The following is a 23520-nucleotide window of genomic DNA, read 5'->3' as shown; positions in this document are numbered from 1 at the left end:
GTACAATACCAATGGGGGGATTGGTATTGTGGAGGGCCATGGATCAAGGGATTCGTACGAGTGAGTTCGAAAAGGTCCAGAGATTGGTCTGCGTTCGAGTGACAGGAGCACTGAGATTCACACCGCAGGCAAGTCTGGAGCAGATGCTGGCTTTGCAGCCCATTGGGGCATATATTCGGAAGTGCGCCGCTAAAGTCGCGCTTAGAATGAGGGAAATCGGCATGTTGAAGGTGTGGCCACATACATCCTGGATGCTATTGATGCGGAAGGTACACTGAGGAGGATCTCCGACTATCTGGCACCGATACCGATTGGGATTAGGACATTCAAGATTCGTTTTCCAGGGGGGATGAATTGAGGGCGAATGCTGTGTTTGAGGAGGATGAGGCTTCGGTCTTCACTGGTGGCTCCAAGATGGAGTCAGGGATTGTATTGGGGGTATACCCCGACGCACTTAATATCAGTATGTCTCTAAAACTACCGGACGACTATACGGTATTTCAGGCAAAGCTTTGTGCCATCACAGTAGCCACTAGAGAAATTCTGGCATGGAATCTGCAAATGCAAATTTTGCCCATGAACATTCCACTAAGAAACACGGGCAAACTTCTCACATATCAATGAGTGCAATCCGTTTCAAGTTTAAGCTCAATGATAAGGAGCCTACTTTTTAAAGCCGAGTTCGAACGGCGTGCCGCAGTGCGACACCTCTTTGGAGAGAATTTTTACATGGCAAAGTACTCCACAAATGTTGCCAGCATTAGGAGGGGAAAACCACCGCTGAAAATTTTTTCTAATGGTCTCGCCAGGATTCGAACCCGGGCGTTCAGCGTCATAGGCGGACATGCTAACCTCTGCGCTACGGTGGTCTCCAATGGCACCGTGGGATCTACCGCCCTCAAAACTCAGGATTTATGTGGACAGTATGGCGACGCTGCAGGCCATGGGTTCGAGGACGGTGAGGTCAAGGTATGTGGCTAATTGCTTAGAGTCCTTGGATTGGCTCCGAGTTCACGATGTGACGCTGATATTGGTTTCCGGACATGTAGTATTCCGGTGAATAAAGGGGCGGACAAATGCGCAAGGAGAGGTTCGTCTGCGTGGGGTGAACCAGTCAACGGTCTTACCTACATGTCCAGAGCGCAGTCGGTGGCGAGATGGCACTCAGAGGATGGTTGCCGGACCGCTAAGGCGCTCTGGCCTGTCATCGACAGGAGCAGGACGAAGGAGTTACTGGCGTTCGATAAGAGGCCACACATTGACAGGGTTCATAACCGGGCACTGTGCCATAGTTCGCATGATGGAGCGCATGGGAATACCGCACAATGACTTCTGCAAGAGATGTCTTGGTGTGAAGGAGACTATCGAGCACTTGCTCTGCTCATATCCGAGGAGACGGTCGAGCACTTGCTCCGCTCATATCCGGGTCTGCAGAGACGCAAGTTCTCCTTTTTGGGAAGGCGGTTCTTCTGCGATCTGGGTGATCTTGCGAACGTACCTCTGGAGGTCTCCTAAGATTTATGAACGAAATGGGATGGTTCCGACGGAGGGTGTAAAAAAATCCGGCGGAGGTACAGACGTGCTTGCGTGAGGGATATGCACTTTTACCTTCGCTCTGGTTCCCAATTCTTACTGTTTCTTTTCTTCGTGTAAAACTTCGAGATATGGTCCAAGGTCTCATATCTTCCTTCTCCTGTTTTCTCTTTCTTTCTACGGTATCACAATGAGCCAAACTGGGCTCCAAGTGAACTCACCTAAAGTGGGCAACCCACTTAACCTAACCTAACCTTCAAAATAATATCACAAAGCTACCACATTGGATACAACACAAAGTTACGCCATGTGGATCAACCCAAAGAAGCACATATGGATCAACCCAAAGATCGCAAAATGATAGGGAAAATTTGTACTCTATTACCACAGACCTTTTATTGCGGTACTATTTTGTCCCGAACGGCATATATGTTGGGTTGATGGTTTTTTTTATACCCTCCCCCATAGAATGGGGGTTTAGTAACCTAGTCATTCCGTTTGTAACACCTTTATGAGCCATGTCAGTCCGTCCACCTATGGAAATAACGATAGCGGTCGGAAGGATTGAAGCTAGCTACTTGAAATTTTCAATATTTCTTATTGATGTAGGTCGTTGGGGATTTGGATATAGTCCCGACATATATTTTTTTCAATGGTTTTTTACTTTCGTTCATTAGGGGGAAGAATATTTAATATTTGGTATTAAACCGATACCTGTTTGGTATTGAAATCAAGATAAGTTTGGTAATAAGTCTTGTACCAAATGGTACTAATCATTTCATGTTTCACCCATACACGCGGTATTACTTTGTTACCATACGGTGTTGCTTTGCTATAAATACCGTATGGTACTGAATTGAGCACGTTTGGTATCAACTTTTCTCTGAGTGTAAAACAAAATTTCATTGAAATTTTCTTTAAGACAAATTTTCAATGAAATTTCCTCTTAAACAATCAACATCGAACATTCTCTCAGTGTATACATCATACACCTTAAAGCCGAATAGCATTACAAAAAAAACTAGAGCAACTGCACCAAAAGTGCGGATGCAGACACATTTAATCAAAAATTGGGCCTGAACCAAAAACAACCTTAACAACTAAAACCAAAAGAAAAACTAAGGGCTAAGAATAAGAAACAAGAAAACAAAAAACCAGTTAATAAAACAAAAAAAAAATCCAGAAAAGATCCGGCGCCGTCTGATTTTTTTTTTTTTAGTTTGCTGCTACACTTGGAAGGGAAGAGTTCGGCGTTTCTTGTTTTCGTCTTCTTTTCTGGTGTTTCTGAGTTTAGAGTTTTAAGGGCAAATTGCACTGATTTTTGTGATTAATGACAGTTTCGCATTTTAGACGGGTTTGCTTTCATTTCGTTTCGGCTATTCTGACAACTTTTCAACTTGAAGCATACCTAGAAAACACACACACACACTTGAGTAACTATTACACATGATTAAATGGAAGTCTGTGAACAACTTAATTGTTACTCTTGTGTGCTGCTTCTTTTCAGAGTCTCCCTCTCTGTCTCCCTCTATGTGTAATTTTTTGGGTTTTTTTCTAAATTTAAGTTACATTCATGTTAAAGGTTATTGGTCTTCTTCTGCACTTACCTTGATTGCTGTTATTACTGTTTTTACGTGACGTTTTCTTCTCCTTCATCCAGGGATATTCGGGCACCGAATCCATGCCATCTGGTGTCTGTGGCACACCAACACCCACCGGATATCCGCCGACGCCAACTGGTGTTACGCCGCCACTGCCCATACCTCCAGCACCGCCGCCGCCGCCACCACCGACTAGCATTTTCGGACTCTCGGGGCTTAGGTGATTGAGGAATTCGGCCATTGAAGGTTGAGAGTTAATGAAACCCCCCTCGGAGGCTGTCATCCAATAGGGCTGCTGTTCAGCATTGCCACCCACTCCGACATGGGCCACCAGGCCACCCGCTGGCCCTACTCTCTTATCACAGTTTGGTCCCATTTTATTGGCAATCATGGCAGCAGCAGCAGCAGCCGCCGCTGCATGATTTTGTTGATGCTGTTGCTGTTGTTGCACCTGTGGTGTTGCTCCGGGCACTATGGTCTGACCAGTCTGCACTTGCATGGCATTTAGCGGTGATTCGGATTTGATCTGTGCGCCCATTTGGCTTTCGAGTGTGGTGCAAACTTCTTGCATTTTGTAAAAGTGGGTTACGTGTTCTTCCACTTTGTGTTTTTCTCTGTATCTATCACCAGCAAATCTTTGCGAATACGAGTATTTCTCTGCGGCGGCGAGTTTTCTATTTAGGTAGGCACACATATGACTCGCAGCGAATTGCAACTAGAAAGTCTAAGATGATGAGCTGCTGTTTTTGTTTTTTTTCACTAATTCCTTCACATTGTCTGCTTTTCAAAAGCATTCATTTGAACTGTTTGCATTGGTATGTGGGCCATTGTGGTAACATGGTTTATGAATGAATTTCGTCCACCTGTAAGATATGAGTTACAAAAGTTTGAAAAATAATGTTTATCAAAGAAAATTTTAAAATTATCATGGATTTTTATATAAATGCATGTTAACCACTATATGTATACGATTTACATATATTTCAGACCAAAGCAAATTAGTTCTTGTTTGTTTGCCTTTCGAGCTCAATGAGCAGAGGTTTTTCATTGCAAATGGAAAAGGAAAGCCAGAGATCGCAACACACACCCAACCACTATGGGACGCGTTTCGTAATTTGGTTACAATTACTAATCAGCCATATTAGATGTGAAGGCTTCAAGGGCCGTTCGTTGGTACGTTGTAGTTATACCGAATTCATTGCGAAAACTTCTCTATGATATAAATACCACATTAACCACGCTCGACAACCCTGACTATTAGCTGTAATTTTCCCAATGCATGTGTTTTTTGTCTACACAATTACACTACTCCAATGGCATACATATAATTCTATGCATTTGTTGGAAATTGTTTTGATAGCTTCGAATGGCAAAGGCTCTCGCTATTGCTCCGTGCGCACAGGTTCGAATTCCGGCCGGGCTCTGCCGAATTTTTTCGTTTTCAAGTTTTTTGTATGTTACAATCTTTTTGTTTGTTTCTCTTTCGAGACGAGCTCAATGATCGGAGATTTTCTTTCCTTTTCCATTTGCAAAGAAAATCTCCGATCCCTTATGGATTTCTTTTGAAAGCCACTTTTCTGTTTTAAAATTTTCCATAAATGCCCGAAAAACGTCTTTCAAATGTTTGCCAAAATTTTATATCAACTTGCAGCTGAACCTTTAGAAGTAAGACCAACTGTTATGTATTCTTCTTGCTTTACGCTTTCTTTGGATATCAAATTTTCCAAAATCCGCCCAAAAAACATATCTCAATATTATTTTTAATTTTTTTTTTACATTTTACCCATTCATGGTTCATGTCTCGGCTAAACCCTTTTTAACTTCACACCCTTCACATTTTCGACCAATTAATCCATCACTCTTTACGCTTAGAACGCAAGAGAGGTTAAAAGATACATATTTTTATCCGAATTTACCAGAGATTGGCTATCTCGAGAACAGCAAGCCTACAACAAAGGTAAGTCCAAAAAAGGATCTCTCTGTGCCATGTTGTTCATGAACATTTTCATTTTAAGTCACTCAAGGATAGTTACGATAGTGTTATCCGTTAGGCGGTTGATGATCTGCGCCTGTTGCCATTGGAGCTGCAAATCTAGAGCCCAAGAGTAGGCAAAGAATAGACTCCAAAGACCAAACAGCTGCGGCGGTAGTATCAGGCCGTAGCATGTTACTGCTACTGAGACCTTGACTGGTGGAGTGGTTGCTCCAAACTCCACTACAGGCGACAGACGGCTGGTTAGCAGAAGCTTTTGACCAATAGGTAGAGAGGCTAGCTTAATTTAGCTCGGAGATTCGCAGCACAGGCTACCTTAAAGATCACACGTCTAGATTCGGAAACGGCACCGCATTCAACCAAAAAGCTGCAGTCATCTGAAGGACATCTATGCCCAAAAGAACTAAGGCGAACAATAGTGGGCCCAAGAACCTTCGCTAATGTCGCTTAGGACAGCTTGGTGGTAGTAGTTGTAGGCAAGGGAGAAGAACAGCTATGCAGCGCTGGAACAATTGCAGTGGGATTGACTGTATTTTGTACCTCCACAAGTCTGGAGGGATTATGTCCTACGGATTCAACAAGTTGAAATTGAAGGTCTATAGAGATGATGGGCTTGAGGAATCAGTAGACTACTCAGCAGTTGTTGCTGAAAACTTTTCTGGGGAACTATCGACCACATCTCTGCAGCCTGGCGGATTTCAGAAGACTAAAAATCTCCCAGCCACGATCAAAACAGGAGGGAAAGGCGTTGTGCGCCAACGCGGAACGACGGAACTCAAAAGGAGGAATCGTCCACACAACAAATATCCAATTTTCTAAAAAAGAGTGGTTCCACTGTGTTCTCGACTCCTCGGGGATGCATTAGGAAACTCATCATGACAAGTACGAAAGAAAACTCCTGGCGGACATAGAAGACGGGGCTAACGCAAAAGTGATGGAAATCCTGGCTATGGTCCAGTTTCTGCAGATAAATCTCCCCCATTCTAAGACCGCTTCTGAGGAGGTTTGATGTATTTATAATCCACAAAAACATGGGTGTGTGGAGGAATGATTCGTGGACTAAGAAATCCTTGATTTAAACTACTCAAGGGAAGGGAAAATGGAAGACACAGAGCCTGTATTCTTGCAAAGGAAGTGGAAACTGCAGAGAACATAGACATAATTGTGAAGCAGATCACGAAAGCAATGAATGGCTCACTTGTGTCAGTGTTCTCATGTCAAGCCAAGGGGCAAACAGCGACCGCCATGGTGGACCCCAGAAGAGGTTGGTCTAAGGAGAGGCTACAGAAAACTCTTCAACAAAACGAAAACCACAAGGGCACCGCAATTTTTTTATGGGTGTTAGGGCAAAGATCCTTAGAGATCGCCACAAACAGCCATTGCCTCCGGAAGAAAAAGGTGTAAAAGTGGTAGCGTATGCTGATATCGGGGCAATTTTTGCAGCCATCCCTGGAATATTTTCAGATCTCGAGCCATTTGAGTTGTAGTACACAGAAAAAAAAACGCGTAATTTGTTTCAATTAAAAATTTAATTGAAAATAATTGAAATTGAATCAATCCTTTTTTTAATTGGATTCCCCACAAGCTACACATGCTATCACTTGCCGCACCGATTTTGCTTAAGTGAGCTTGTAGTCCTATGTGTCATGTTATGATACCAAGAGCTATACAGACCTACTCCTTACTTTCTTGCAGAAAATAGCCTCTTCTCATAATCTAGATTTCACCATAGGATTTTTGTTCTTTGTTTTGAAACTGTCGGTGAGAAAATTATTTTTAATGCAATCATATTTGTGTTCAACTACGATTGAGATGGAAATTTAGGTTCTTTTTTATTAAAAAATTAATTGCTTCAATCATTTTTTTAATTGAATTTGAACTTTTTTTCAAAGACGCTTTAATTATTTCCATGTATCTGTCCGCCCGTCAGATGTAATCACTCTACACCCCTTAACAATTGAGATATTGAGCTGAAATTTGGTACAGATCCGTTCTATTGCTGCAAGCAGGTGAAGTTCTCGAACGGGCCAAATCGGATCATATTTGGATATAGCTGCTACATAGACCGATCTGCCGATAAAGGGTCTGAAGCCCATAAAAGCTTTATTTTTTTATACGATTTGCTGAAATTTAAAACAGTGATTAATTTTAGGCCTCCTGCCATCTGACCCAAATATGAATCAGATCAGACTATACAGATGTAGCTGCCATATAGACCGATCTGCCGGTTAAGGGTCTAAGGCCCATAAAAGCTGCATTTATTACCCGATTTCACTAAAATTTGTAACAGTGAGTTTTTGTATGACTCCCGACATCCGACCCAAATATGATTTAGATAGAACTATATTTGGATATAGCTGCCATATAGACCTGTCTCCCGATTATGGGTCTGAAGCCCATAAAAGCTTTATTTTTTATCCGATTTCGCTGAAATTTGAAACAGTGAGATTTTTTAAGCCTCTCGACACCCTACCCAATACGGTTTAGAGCGGACTATATTTAAATATAACTGCTATATAGACCGATCTGACGGTTAAGGATTTAAGGCCCATAAAAGCTGCATTTATTACCAGATTTTGCTGAAATTTAAAACAAAGTTTTGTAAGCCTCTCGACATACGACCCACATATGATTTAGATCGGACTGTATTTGGATATAGCTGCCATATAGACCGATCTGCCGATAAAGGGTCTGAAGCCCATAAAAGTTTAATTTATTACCCGATTTCGCTGAAATTTTAAACAGTTGGTTGATGTAAGCCTCGCGACATTCGACTTAAATATGGTTCAGATCGGACTATATTTAGATATAGCTGCCTTATAGACCGATCTGCCGATTAAGGGTCTGGAACCCATAAAAGGTGCATTTATTACCCGATTTCGCTGAAATTTGAAACAGTGAGTTATTTTAAGCCTCCTAACTTTGAACCTGAATATGATTTAAATCAGACTATATTTAGATATAGCTCTCATATAAACCGGTATGCCGATTAAGGGTCTGACGCCCATAAAATTTAATTATTACCCGATTTTATTGAAATGTGAACCAGTGAGTTGTCTTACGTCTCTCGCCATCTGGCCCAGATATTGTAATGATCGGACGTTATTAAGATATAGCTCGGTCTATATGACCGATATGCCGATAAAGGGTCTGAAACCCATAAAAGCTTTATTTATAACCCGGTCGGATGTCTAGAGGCTTAAATGAATCAGATTAGACTATAAAGATATAGCTGTCATGTAGACGAATCTTCTAATTAAGGTCTTAATGCCATAAGAAGCGGATTTCTTGCTTGATTTCTCTGAAACTGTTACTTGTGTATGAGTTCCCGGGACCTGAATAAAATATGATCGAGACCAGCCCCTATTTAGATATAACTATGGATATATTAGTGGAGTTATAATAAAATAGGACGCTTATCCTTGTTGGTGGGTATCCAAAGTTCGACACGTTTTTACTTGTTTTTATTGGATCCATTAAAAAATTTATTGAAATTTTCAAACATTTTCAATCATTTCATTGATTGAGCAATTTATTTAATTGGAAAAATTTTTAATCACCTTTTTCAAATACTTTAATTGTCATTTTCGTGATTGAAAAAGTTTCAATTAAAAAAATTTATTGGATCAATTAAATTCGTGATTGAATCCAATGTTTATTGTTTTTGTGTACGGCGTAGATTTCCTTCAGTTCGAGCCTTCACAAGACGAAACATTTGAGTTGTTGTTGCAGTTTTTTTTTTTTTGTTCCATCACCATGGGGTAGGCAACGTTATCAGTATAATAATAATGATTTATTGTGCGATACATAAACATTATGTTCACTTTGAGGTGTTTGAGTTCGCCAACAATAGCCGTTTGTGATTTTCCAGCCAAATATATCGCAATCACACTATTATACTTCAACTACATAACGAATAACTTTCTTTCTATAATAACGAATAACTTTCTTTCTATAAAAACTCAGAAAAATATTGGTGACTTGTAAACAATATAATGAGCTGTCAATAAAACAAATTACATGTAGCTGTTATTGCTAGCTCATGTCTGCCAAATGAGCCCCTTTCTGATTCTTTAACTAAGATCCAATGTTAAGCTGCATCAAAAATAACTTCCTATATTTAAACGATACTTTTGACAGTCATTACAACATTTTAGTCTCTAATAATGAGACTTAGTTAAAAAACTCAATAATCTAGGGAACCACAATTTTGTACTTTTAATTAATTTATTTACAATTAATTTTGCAACAATAAATAAATTGTATATAAATATTTAGGTAGTTTACATAATGTTTATTCCAAGTAATTCAGAAATTATATAGTACCACTGTTAAAAAAAAATTCTTAACATCAAGTACAAAATTTTTCACTCAAGTAAATTTTTCTTAAAAAGGTGGGAAAACAGGTGGTCTTTAAATTAAGTTTACCAAATCTTTAAAGTTAACACCACATTTTGTTAGTATGATTTAAACAAATTTCCACTTTCATTTGTTAAAACTCCCAATTTAATGAAAACCGTCCAAAGATCTTGACAAGTGTGATCTACTATGGTAAGGAACTTGAGGCGGTTAAATTTGATTTTGTTTGTTTTTTATATGGTAATTATTTCATAATAATCCCTTACTTACATGAATGTCAACTTCAAATGTGTGCTGGGTAATCCGAAATGTGATAAGTTCGTGACAACTTTGACGTTTGTGAGGTAAAATCTTCACAAGCTTTTCTCAATTTGTTTTAGCTCCTTTGTGTGTAAGTTGTTTATTTATTAATTTTTTTTTTTTTTTGTTTTTAATGACACTCGTTAGGTAATTGTATGTGAAATATTATTGGGATAAACTATTGTAAGTATATGTATTCATACGGCAAAACATCACTCATTTATTTTCTTCTATAACAGTTGGATTTGCTGTGTAAAAAAATTGACAATTCGTAGCACTTTAGCCTTAAATTAATTATTTATTTTGAAAACTACGTCACTCATTCGTTTAATTGCATTGCATGCATGTGTAGGTGTGTGTGTGTGTTTATGCCTCAATTATTATAACTTAATTCATATTTCACTTCAATATTTTTATTTTATTTTATAATGCCGTTCCTTATTTTTTTTTATTTGTTTTTTATATTATTTCAACATTGTTGCAAATTTTCCTTTATTTTGTTTTTGTTCGTTTTTCTTTTCGCGTATATTTTTTTTGTTTTTTAATGGAATGATTTTCTAAGAAATACCACCAAAATGAGGGAAAAAAAGCAAAACCAAACAAAAATTGTACCTCAAGTGTGTAGAGGAAAAATAACAAACACCAAACAACAACAACTTTGATAACAATGACAGCGATGACGATACACTACGCAGCGACACTGTCGAATGGCGTTTGTTAGTTGTGTGTTTACTCAAGCGCGAAAATTGGAAATGGTTGAGCCCACAATGGCACCCATGGCGGCGACAACAATGACAACACCATTCGAAGCGCCAAAACAATACAACAAGAACATGTACTCATGCACACACGCATACACTTATGGACGAACCAAATACACTTCTACTGCGATGACGGCAATGGCAACGAATTATAAAAACTACTCTCTCTCTCACATTCAACACCAACGAGCGAACGAACAAACAAACTCTCGCACAATGCACTGTGCAACAAACAGTAGTAGTAACGGAGTATGGTGCGTGCGTGCACCCAAGTTTTAGTTGGGGCTGCCTTACACACTCACCACTTAGTTGTTTACTTTTGTTAGCCTCCATGGCTCTACGTTACTTTGGCAATGGGGGAGCCAACAAGAAAAACAAGTCTCCCCTTTGTTAAAGTGTAGAGTTTTGTCGCTGACAGCTACAAAACTACAAGTGGCCATTTCAACCCCCTCCTTTCAGTTGCTTGGTTGCACATGTGTGTAGACCAAGTAACTCAATGAGTGTGTCTTACACTTTTGGTGGCTAAGATCATTTCTGGTGCGTCTTGACAACAACATCAACTGTGGTGACAGCAATTGCCTGCCTCCTCTCTCACTCTTTGGCGAACAAACCGCGCCTGTATTTACACACTTTGTTCTGACTGCCAAACAACCGATGCGACACGACACGACCCTACCGAGCGAGCAACCGCATGCACTTTGCAGTTGTTGTATTGTTGTGGCTGCCTTTGGCCAACTCATTCACTCACACTCGCTCTTTCTGACCAACATGTGCGTGTGGGTATGTCATTTTTTTGTTTTATACATGCAAGGCGGGAGGTTTTTGTTGTTGTTTTTTTTTTTTTTTAATTTTTCTGAAGATGGTGATGGCTGAATGAAACCGGTTGGAAATGTATTATGGTGGACGTTTGCCTTTTTTTTAAGTCATTGTTGTTTTTGTGTGTATATGTTTCTGTTGCTATTTTGTGTTGCACTATTTGATGGGTGTTTTTTCACATTCATTTGATGTCAGAAATTGCAAATGTCTGATAGGAATTGAAATCTGATTTGATATGAAACTTATGCATGCAAATCGAAGAGGAAGGTATAGGAAAAAGTCATGGAATTTTTTAATTGTAAATGTAGGCATTTGATTTATAGAACCTTTAGCTGGACTGGTTAAGAAAATTAAAGCGTTCATTGTTTAAATTTTGTGTGCTTAAAGCCCAACTCACAAGGGTTTAGCGTTGTTGTTGTCATTACCTAGGTTTATGTATATGGATCAGCTGAGTTTCTAACATAGAAAACAGATTATTGACAGCTGATAAATTAAATGACCAAGGCATTTTGCAATGTTCCTGTGTTGCCGGAACCCTAGATATGGTCCTCTCTGTTCGCGGAGTACCCCAGCCCAACGGAAAATTTTTAGTAGGATATGCAGACGACATCGCCACTGTTATTACGGCAAGAATTGTAGAAGAGGCGGAACGTAAACTAGTGTTGCAGCTGGTCAAGCGCCAAGATCAGGCATGAAATATACCACACTCAACTAAAGTTGTTATTCAAAATAGCAAACATTTTTGCTAAAACAGCTGTTTTTGGCTGCTGAAAAATGGGAAAACAGTCATGAATGCGGTTTCAGCAAACCAAGGGCTGCTGTTTTAACAAACATTTCCTTCTGCTATTTCAATTAACAAAATCTACTGTTTCAACTACAACATTTTCTAAAATATTGAACACGTAAAATTCTTGAAAAGCCAAAAAAGTATTGCTACGATAACAAATAAATTGCGCTGCTTTGAGCGAGAGTATATATCTTGGAATGTAGAACTTCTTATACACACCACCATAGGATGGTGGTATACTAATCTAGTTATTTCTTTTGTAACACCTCAAAATATTGATCTAAGACGCCAAAAAGTACATATATTCTTGATCGTCTTGACATTCTGAGTCCATCTAGCCATGTCCGCCCGTCCATCGAAATCCCGATAGCGGTCGAAGGCTTAAATCTAGCCGCTTGAAATTTTGCACAGATACTTACTATTGATGTATACGTTAGGAATTGTAAATTGGTTATATCGGTTCAGATTCATATAAACCGATCTGCCGATTTGACTTCTTGAGACCTTATAAGCCTCATTTGTTATCCGATTTAGCTGAAATTTAGCATGTAGTGTTCTGTTATGACTTTCAACCACTGTACTAAGTAATGTCCAAATCGGTTTATAACCTGGTATATCTCCCATATAAACCGATCTGCCGATTTGAGTTCTTAAGTCCTTACAAGCCGCAATTTTTGAATTTTTGCACATAGTATTCTCTTATGATTTCCAACAACAGTTGCAAGTACGGTGAAAATCGGTGGATAACTTGATATAGCTCCCATGCAAACCAATCTCCCGATTTGACTTTTTGAACCCCTGGAAGCATCAATTTTCATTCGATTTGGCTGAAATTGTGTGCATAGTGTTCTGTTATGACTTCCAACAACTGTGCCAAATACCGTCCAAATCATCCTATAACCTGATATAACTCCCATATAAACCGATCTACCGATTCGACTTCTTAAGTCCTTACAAGCCGCAATTTCTGTCCGATTTAGCTAAACTTTTGCGTGCGATGTTCTGTTACGACATCCAACAACTGTGCCAAGTACAATCCAAATCGGTCTATAACCTGGTATAGCTCCCATATAAACCGATCTGCCGATTTGACTTCTTGAGCCCCCAGAAGCCACAAAATTCGTCCGATTTGGCTGAAATTTTGCATGCGGTGTTCTGTTATCAATCTATCCTTATATAACTCCCATATTAACCGGTTTTTCGATTATCCTAGTTCGGTTCCTAGAAGCTTTAATTTTTGCTGGTTTGACAGAAGTTCGGTATGTAGAATAAAATTGTGGCCTTCAACTGAATTTAATTTGCATACATTTTTAGCAGAATCCATGGTGGTGAATTCTTAAGATTCGGGCTGACCGAACTTAGCACACTTTTACTTGTTTTGTTTAGTTTTCTACTTTATTTTCTACTTAAGATAATAATTCCTTAATATGAAGTGAAAAATATTTCATCTTAGGATTATTTTCTTAAAAAAGTTAGGATACAACACAAGCGCAATTCATGCGATGACAAAGGCCGCTAGATGGCAGTGTAACTTAGTCAACTGTTTACAAACATTAGAATACATAGCAAATTCTTCCATTGTAGCTGGGAAGTTCGAAAATGTTACATGGATTCATTCAAAGCTTAAACATTTTTGATTTAATATCAGCAGACAGTGTTTGCTGACATCAGCAGACTAATTTCTCTGGGTGTAGATATAAAATTTTAAGTCGAACGATCATTTTCTGTGGATGCTATATCCAAATTTGAACCGATATGGTCTGTTCGCTATTTCCAACGACTTTCATCAATAGGAAGTATCGGCGGAAAATTTCAAGCGGATATCTTTATTCGTTCGGCCGCTATCATGATTTTGGCTGACGGACGGACATGGCTATATCGATCTATTAGTAGACATATATCAGGAATACATACACGTATACTTTATGGTGCCGCTAATCATTGTAGAACACAATTCTAGAAGAAACTTCTACTTCCTGTTTATAGAACACAAGCTCTTAGATAATTATAAAAGCCTACTGTAGAGAAGCGGAGATTACATCCCTCGTCATGGATACAGACCTACAGATTATAGAACGGGCAAAACTGTATAATTCAAGGAGATATCCCCAGATGACAGCAACAATATCTGCCATAAAACAGAAGGCAATAGCAACGTGGCAAAGGCGAGAATAGTGGCTAGACAGAAATAATGGCGAGGTAAACTATTGCATGCACTGAAAACTTTTTTGTCCCTATTTTAAAGAATCGATCCAAAAATACCGAACTTAATTCAATGATGTGCAATTTTGCAACCAATAAAGAAGACATTACAAATGCAAATTTTGACCATGAACATTCCACTAAGGAACAGGGGCAAACTTCTCACATATCAATGAGTGCAGTCCAATTCAAGTTCAAGCTCAGTGATAAGGAGCCTCCTTTTAAAGCCGAGTCCGAACGGCTTGCCGCAGTGCGAAACCTATTTGGAGAGATGTTTTACATGGCATAGTATAGTACCTCACATATGTTGCCAGCATTAGGAGGGAGAAATTACCAAAGAAAATTTTTTCTGATGGTCTCGCCAGGATTCGAAGTACCTCACATATGTTGCCAGCATTAGGAGGGAGAAATTACCAAAGAAAATTTTTTCTGATGGTCTCGCCAGGATTCGCACCCAGGCATTCAGCGTCATAGGCGGACATGCTAACCTGTGCGCTACGGTGGCCTCCAATATCATATTAAAGACATTTTACACTAAAAAGAAGTTCAATATTGGGTTGCCCAAAAAGTAATTGCGGATTTTTTAAAAGAAAGTAAATGCATTTTTAATAAAACTTAGAATGAACTTTAATCAAATATACTTTTTTTACACTTTTTTTCTAAAGCAAGCTAAAAGTAACAGCTGATAACTGACAGAAGAAAGAATGCAATTACAGAGTCACAAGCTGTGAAAAAATTTGTCAACGCCGACTATATGAAAAATCCGCAATTACTTTTTGGGCAACCCAATATATCACTAACTAAGCGACTTATTTTTAAAGACAAAGATCTGTTAATGATGGTCAAATATCGTTGAATGTTACGAATGTGACATTGGGCCTAGGGCACCGTTGTACTTTAAATAAAGATACAGAAAAGTCCTACAAATAGAAGCGTCTTTCAAATTTTAAAAGTACAGATTTCAAGTTTAGAAGCTTGATATTTCAAAAATAATAAAATTGGGTGTTATGTATGAAGAAAAATTAGAATGAGTAAATTATCGAAATTCGATACGGAAATTCTCGTCCGTTCAAAAATGTTATGATATCATGTTTATTTTAAATATTCGCTTCTCTTGCTCGCAATCATTACCAAAATCCTTCGATTAAGGAAAAAATCTTCACTTTGAGTAATGTTTTTTTATGTGTAATCCAGATGGTGCTCATGCTCATGAATATTTCCGAAAATATCTTAATAACACAAAAACGGGTCCGGAAGGCACTCGATATCATGTCGATGCAGGAACGGCAGCCTAATCAGACTGTCACGATATATGCCGAATGTCATGCGGAGCTGAAGGCTTTGGCGTCGAGCTATATAAGGTGAAGACTGGGTAGGAGATGCAAAGAACTTCTTCGAAAAATGGGAAAGGTTGTTCGTCTTGGTCCTAGGGCATCAAAGTGTTGTGGGGGAATGCATCGTGCCACGAAATCAGAGAGACCTCTAATGTACGAGCATCTTTGAAAGGTAAACGCCGCCCAAAAGAAGCTTGGACTGATGCTCTTGGTTGCTGGGTTGTAAGGAACCCGTGGCCGATTTTTCCTGAAACGGAAGGTCGCTTTTTCTGGGAGTAAGAAAGCGTGACTTAGGATTGCAGTTGGGAGTCTTGACTGATCATTGCAACATTAGGTCCTTAGCGTCGAGCTGGAGTCAGAGAAGGATTTTAAAAACAAAAATACTTTTATCACGAAGTTTTATTTTTTATTGTAACCGAGTAACGTTTCGCTTCAACATATCAAACGTTAGTCATAAACGTAGTATTGAACGTAACTAACTTTGCTTATTGTAAACCCTTTAGCTGCTTCGTCTACGGTAAAAGGACCTTCCTTTTGTTGTAAAATCAAAAACTTTTCAATTGCAAAAAAGCTCCGATAGCGTCAAACGATTATTCGTGTATTGCATCAATAATTATTCTCTTGTGTCTCTCCTACTAGAGAGAAAGGGTGAGTATTTGAGCGTATAGACCAGTGTTTGGCAAAAATATTCACTAGAAAATAATCCCAAACAGATCCATAGGCTTGCAAATAATTGCAATTGTGTGCTCGTCACTGGTACAGGCACATTCTCACACACAACATTTTTTTCTTTTTTGTTTTGACTGAGCAAAGAGCAGTCAGTATACTGAGCAGTTCGGACGAATGTGGATGGCAAAGTCAGGAAGCGACAATTTTTTAAGTTTCGGTACAAAAATGCTAGTATGTCCAATGACATAGCTCATTTTAATGCTCTAATGAGCATCAATGCTTAGAATAACAAAACACATTAACATTGCCAAACTCTTTTTGTTGTGCACTTGAACATTCGTCGAATGGCACAGCAATTGCTTTTTGTACGTAGGCCACATTGACGTACAGCACAGCGAATTTTATAAAGTCTATACCTTAAATAGAAAGCATTGAATTAAAATGGTCTTGAACTCAAATAGGCTCCAAAGAAATCATTACGTGATTTTTCTATCCTCAAATTTAATTTTCTATTTCCTCAAGGATACGACCATCAGTTTTAAATTTTAATCGCTGATTATTTTTTAATTGAATTCACAGATGACTGTCCAATCATTGTTTTTTGAAAAATTCTCTTTTTTAAACTTAGCATCTTTACCTTAAAACAAGTAAAAGCGTGCTAAGTTCGGCCGGGCCGAATGTTGGGAACCCACCACCATGGATTCTGCTAAAAATGTATACAAAACTAGCTGGACAGGGCTCGCTCCGCTGCGCCTTCTTCTACTCGCTTATTTTATCTGAGCCCTACACCGACACTGTCAGGAAATAAGTTCTGTTGGGGGTGCTGGAACGGCCTTTCAGATATTTCGCCTCAAAAGTGAATACATTATTGGTGATATACTCAAAAATGGTTTCATTTGAGCCTTATCTTGCTATGGTCAGTAAAGATGTCCGGTATGGTGGTATTTTTGGGGGTAAGGTGGACCTCCATAGATCAACTACGTGGTCTTGTCTCAAATACCTTTCATTTGAGTCTAATATTGTCATTATTGGTTTATATTTTCATTGGGGGGGCTTTGGAGGCGGCACGCCCCCTCTAGATATGCCACCTTATATAAGGATAACAAATTTCAGTTATTGAGTTATTATAAACGTACCAAATTTCGCTTAAATCGCCCCATCCATCTCCGAGATCTGGCGGTTTTGAAAATACGGTAAGGGGAGGGTCCGCCCATATATTGGGTTGCCCAAAAAGTAATTGCGGATTTTTCATATAGTCGGCGTTGACAAATTTTTTCACAGCTTGTGACTCTGTAATTGCATTCTTTCTTCTGTCTGTTATCAGCTGTTACTTTTAGCTTGCTTTAGAAAAAAAGTGTAAAAAAAGTATATTTGATTAAAGTTCATTCTAAGTTTTATTAAAAATGCATTTACTTTCTTTTAAAAAATCCGCAATTATTTTTTGGGCAATTACTTTGTGGTTTAGGCGGAGTTTAGGTGAGGCTTTCCTGAAAGCCTTGGCCATTTAACAGATATCAGACTTGAGCCCCTTTTTGCCATAATCCACATATATGCCTATTTTGAAGGGCATGTAGGGTGGAGCGGCTACACACGCACTTAGCTCTGAAAAAATATCAGCATTGTGCTCTACTCTCAAATTTATTTTACTTTAGACCCAACTGCCATTAGTTTAGGGGGGTTTATGGGTTGAAACGAGCTCCCAACACTTGGCCTCAAAATTGGATATCAAATTCGTGTTCTACTATCAAATACCTATTATTTATTGTCATAGTACGCAAACATGGTTTAGGGGCGGACCCTGAAATAATATCAACGTCGTGCTGGAGCACGATTTTGTTGAGCCCCATAATGCCAAGCATTTTGAAGGTCGCGGTCCAGGTATTCAGGGCTACGGGTCTCGTACAGATCCACAATAATTGATCTTTTTTTTTAAATTGGTTATCTCCATTAACAATCATATTTCAAAGCTAGAACTTGGGATAACATATTTTTAAAGATACGTAGGTGCTCCTGTGTCTATCCCAATTTGAGGGTACTCTCCTATCAAAGACCTTTTATTGATGTTCTATTCTATCCTGATCGGCCTTCATTTATCATTTTTAATTCCTTTTTATTGGGGGAGGGCGATTGCCCTCTGACACATCTTTTCACAATATATTCTCGGTCGTCCTACATGACAGCTTAGTGTTGCTTTTATTAGGGGAGAGGGTCAGTCCCCCCGACGCTAAGACCCAAAAGGCAATTTCCTTAAGTCCTTCAATGTTTAGATCTACATGTCCGGCAGGACTTGACCCAGATACTTGAATCCTTATATTAACATTGAATTCGGAGTCTTATGTCATAGACGTTTCGTTTTATTCCCATATTATTCCGATTGAATGACACGTCTTATTGAAGCATATTATGGGGGTGAGCCAGTCCCAGACTCCGTCCCAAATGTGTATATCAGGTTCATAGTCAACTCTCAAAGACCTTTAATTTTCATTCACCTTTTACCTTTCATTTGATACCCATATTGCCCAAAGTGTCCTGTTGGATGGTGTTTTTGGGGGTGGGCAACCCCCCCGGTAAAGATCCCTGTTGGGTGGTGTTTTTGGGGGGTGGGGGATCCCACGACACTTAGGGCGACATTTTTATGCCAAGTACGTACTCGACTCTTAAATACCTCACATTGGATACCCATATTGCCCAAAGCGGTAAAAGTGTCTTGTTGGGTGATGTTTTAGGGGTTGGGGAACACCCTCAACAAGGTGGCATTAAGGTGACATTTTTATACGATGTTCGTTCTCATCTCTTAAATACATTTCATTTAATAAACATATTGTCCCAGTCGGTAAACATATCCGATCGGGTGGGATTTTAAATCGGTGCACCCATCTACGAGATCTGGCGTTTTTGAAAATTGTGGTAGGGGGGAGGGTCCGCCTCCCCTTTGGATATCAAAAACATGAAGTACCCTATTTTCACCGGGGGTTCAAACTCTACCATCTGTGAAAATTTCATGAAAATCGGTTCAGCCGTTTTTGAGTCTATACGGAACAGATAAACAAACCAAATCGGACAAAAATTACGGCTTCCAGGGGCTAAGAAGTCAAATCGAGAGATCGGTTCATATGGGAGCTATATCAGATTATAGACCGATTTGAACCGTAGTTGAAAGTCAAAACAAAACACTACATGCAAAATTTCAGCCAAATCGGACAAAAATTTTGACTTGGTAGGGCTCAAGACGTCAAATCGTGAGATCCGTTTATTTGGGAGATATATGACGTTATAGAGCGATTTGGACCGTAATTGGCACAGTTATTGGAAGTCATAACGAAACAATAAATTTCAAATCGGACCAAGATTGCGGCTTCCAGTGGCTCAAGAAGTCAAATAGGGAGATCGGTTTATATGGGGGCTATATCAGGTTATTGACTGATTTGGACCGTACTAGACAGAGTTGCTGGAAGTCATAACAGAACACGGCATGCAAAATTTCAGCCAAATCGGACAAAAATTTTGACTTGATAAGGCTCAAGAAGTCAAATCGTGAGATCGGTTTATATGGGAGCTATATCAGGTTACAGATCGATTTGGACCGATTCAGCCGAATCGGAGAAAAATTTCGACTTGTACTGGGCTCAAGAAGTCAAATCGTGAGATCGGTTTATATGGGAGCTATATCAGGTTACAGATCGATTTGGACCGTAGTTGACACAGTTGTTGGAAGTCATAACAGAACACTACATGGAAAATATCACCCAAATCGGACAAAAATTGTGACTTCCAGGGACTCAAGAAGTCAAATCGGGAGATCGGTTCATATGGGAGCTATATTGTAATCTGAATCTGATATGGCCCATTTGCAATCCCCGATGACCTACATCAATACTAATTATCTGAGCAAAATTTCACGCGGTTTGCTTTACGCGTTCGACCTCTATCGTGATTTCGATAGACAGACTAAAGGAAATGCCTAGATCGATTCGGAATGAATATTGCGAGGTTACAAACGGAAGGACTAGATTAGTATACCCCTATCCTATGGTGGTGAGTATGAAAACCTGGGTTCGAATCCTGACGAGACCATCAGAAAAAATTTTCAGCGGTGGTTTTCCCCTCCTAATGCTGGCAACATTTGTGAGCTACAATGCCATGTAAAACTTCTCTCCAAAGAGGTGTCGCACTGCGGCACGTTGTTCGGACTCAGCTATAGGCATTTAGCTTAAACTTGAATTGGACTGCACTTATTGATATGTGAGATGTTTACCCCTGTTCCTTAGTGGAATGTTTATTTGCAATTTTTTACACTGTAATCTTGTTCTAAAGTCAATTTCCTAACTTTCAACGATATTTTGACATTCATTTTAGAAAATTTAAGGATCTTTAATCCTACCATTTATAATAAAAAAAAACCTTAATATCAAGGAAAATCTTTTTCACCTTCGAAATTTTAAAAATTGACGGAAAAATTATCATCTTTAAATAAAGTTTGCTTTGGCTCGAATCTTCAAATGAGGACAATCATTTATTTTTACTGCTAATACCATTCATTTTGGGTCCCATATTATCGCTTCAAACTTACATGTCCGTTGGGGAGTTTTGGGCGAGGAGCGGTCCTTCAAATATTTGAATCAAAATTTAAAAGTTAGATTTGTTCTGTACACCATATATGACTGATGGTAACCAAATTTTTCTGATGAGTTTTAATGTCCGCCGGGGATTTTTTTTTAGGGACAGGTGGTCTCCTTTTTTTACCCCCAGATTGGTACTCCATTCATAAATACCTTTCCACTCAATGGGATTTTCAGGGTTGGGCTTCTTGGCGATGCTTGACCCCAAATTTGAAAATCAAACGTGTTTTTGAGTTATTATAAGGATACAAAACTAAATTATCCAAGATCTGGCGTTTTTGGGGTCAGTCCCCGCTTTAAATGGTAACATTTCGAGAATCCAAGAATCCACAGTAACATACCCTGAACATTTTAAGAAATTCATTCGAACTTTTCCATTTCAATTGTCAACTTTTTGAATAGCCCATTGCTATTTGCAAAGATCCACAGCAACATTCTGCGAACATTTGAAGAAAATCTATTCAAACGTTTTCAAGTCGATCCGGAACATAAAACACAAACAAACCAATACAAACTTATATTTATTAACATTAATAGATAAAAGATTTTTTTAAATTACTTTTTTCACTGATCATATATGGCCTTTGAAACGCTGGGTTAGCTTAAAACACTATCGAGGAATGTTTGGTGGCGGATCATTAGTAATGGAAAACTGATCAATTTAATTTTTTTTTCGAATATTTAAATTTCTTAGTTTCTAAAATATACATTTATATTTGTTTTCACATTTGCGTTCGATCAGAGTATTTTATAAAACGACTTTAATTTTGTGAAAAGTATTTATAATTGTTTATTTTCATCGCACTCTTCTTCTTATTATTATTATTATATATAGCAAACACAACAATTAGTATTTTGTTTATATGCTTCTTGTTTTTTTTTTCTAACGATTTTTATTTTTTTCTCGATACGTTTTTTTAATAATTTGTTGTAAGATAAACCACTGAACCGTATATATAATTATATTTCCAATTTGTTTTATTTTTTCATCATTTTATTTTGCTTGTTTTTTTCCCATACTCAATTTTGATTTCTCTTCTATATTATGCGGTCCATCCGCTGGTAATTTCATTTAATTTTTTTATTTTCGAAATAGATACTACAATTTCGCGGTATCCGTTATTTTTATTATATTTCTACGTCATTTTTTTTTTTAATAACAAAGTTCAAGCACGAAAAATAAAACGTAATATAAATGGAATGCCGTTGTTTACATTCTACACCACCTCGACGAAACAATAGTACCGTAAGTACTGAACAACGAAACAAAGGCAACGATTTTCTGGCTGTCTCAAAACAACAGCCCCCAGAAAGCATACTTGCGCACAAACATTCATACACACACACAAAAAGCATAATACAACGAGCACTCCACACATTATACACGAAATAACAACAACAACAACCAGCACTTGATGGCTGGTTATAAAGGGAGTGGCTTTGTGACAATGGCCATCCATCAGAGTACACAAACTCAACACACACACACACACAAACAAAACAATGATGGACATGCGCTCTGTGAGTTAAGCACCTTTCCCTCATTTCTTATAGAAGTCTAGAGTATATGCCATCTCTTTTACTCTTTTATTATGCCCAAGCCTTACCATCTGGCTTTGATGGGCATTCACAGAAGTCTCCACTTCTGTGATTGGCTGAGAGAGCATGTTTGTGTGAGTAAAATGTATTGAATTGTAGTTTTGTAGCCCATGACATAGAATAAAAGAGAGGGGTTAGTGCATTGGAATTTTCTTTTTGCTAGTGCTTCATGGTTGTTTTTCTTTTGTAAGTTTTCATTTGGTGTATGTTTTAGCACATTTATTCATTATATTTGTTTAATTTTCGCTGTTGTGGTTGCCTTATTTCAAATTTTTTTTGATATTTGCTTTATGCTTGAACTTCTTTTATAGAGGATTTTACATTTCTTTATGCTATCACATTTTGTTTTGTTTGCGCTATTTGGCCATACCTCACTCACATTCTTTTGAAGCAAATATTTGTGTGTTTTTAAATTTGTTCTTTAATTCTTGTTCTGCATTCTTTTCATATTCCCTTTGCTATTGGCTTTGTGTAGCCCTCCTCCACCCCACTGTGGTGTTTTTTTTTTTTTTTCATTGCCAACAAAGTTTTTTACACAGGGAGTGCCTACAGCGTACCGGTGTGTTATGGTGTCCGTCTATTTGCCTGTCAGTCATCATCTGTCAATCTTGGTGGCATTGTTTCTGTTTCTCTGTTAGTCGTTTCTCTGTTATTTTTTTTCATATCTCCGCCAGCAGCAGAATCCCCAAAGACTTTGCGAGAAGAGGTACCCCCCATTAATTTTTATAACTTCCGTTGCATTTTCTTCTACCCAACCGTCATTCATTTTATTTTGTTGTACACAGTACAAAGTATCCCTCGGGCAGCCTGAGGTGCAAACCATCCAGCTACCGTTTTGGCTTTATCGTCAATAGTTGTTGGCTTACTTGTCTTCCAGCAAACAAAGTTTCTACTGTTAAGCGTTTTAACTTGCCATTGCCTTTTGATTTTTCCAGCTCAAAGAAGAA

The 23520-nt window shown here is 38.5% G+C and overlaps 1 protein-coding gene across 4 annotated transcripts in view; it reads right to left on the bottom strand.

Moving 5' to 3' along the window:
- The window catches only part of LOC106086489 (homeotic protein proboscipedia), a 228078-nt gene extending 206459 nt beyond the window's left edge, over positions 1-21619 (bottom strand). Inside the window, exons 1-3 of one of the 4 annotated variants that reach the window (XM_013251181.2) lie at positions 21534-21619; positions 9757-10034; positions 3141-3997 (exon numbers count right to left, since the gene is read on the bottom strand). In XM_013251181.2, coding sequence (XP_013106635.2) covers positions 3141-3828 — 688 coding nt within the window. In that variant the 5' untranslated portion in view covers positions 3829-3997; positions 9757-10034; positions 21534-21619. Of the gene's footprint in view, positions 1-3140; positions 3998-9756; positions 10242-10657; positions 10740-21315; positions 21371-21533 lie in introns of those variants that run through there. The other 3 variants (XM_013251179.2, XM_013251182.2, XM_013251180.2) reach the window with 3 other exon arrangements.
- Between the last annotated feature and the right edge of the window lie 1901 nt (positions 21620-23520).

This window comes from Stomoxys calcitrans, chromosome 2 (assembly GCF_963082655.1).
Source record: "Stomoxys calcitrans chromosome 2, idStoCalc2.1, whole genome shotgun sequence".
Lineage (NCBI taxonomy): Eukaryota > Metazoa > Arthropoda > Insecta > Diptera > Muscidae > Stomoxys > Stomoxys calcitrans.
The sequence above is the reverse complement of the archived record's forward strand: the minus strand, read 5'-3'. Positions and strand labels throughout refer to the sequence as shown.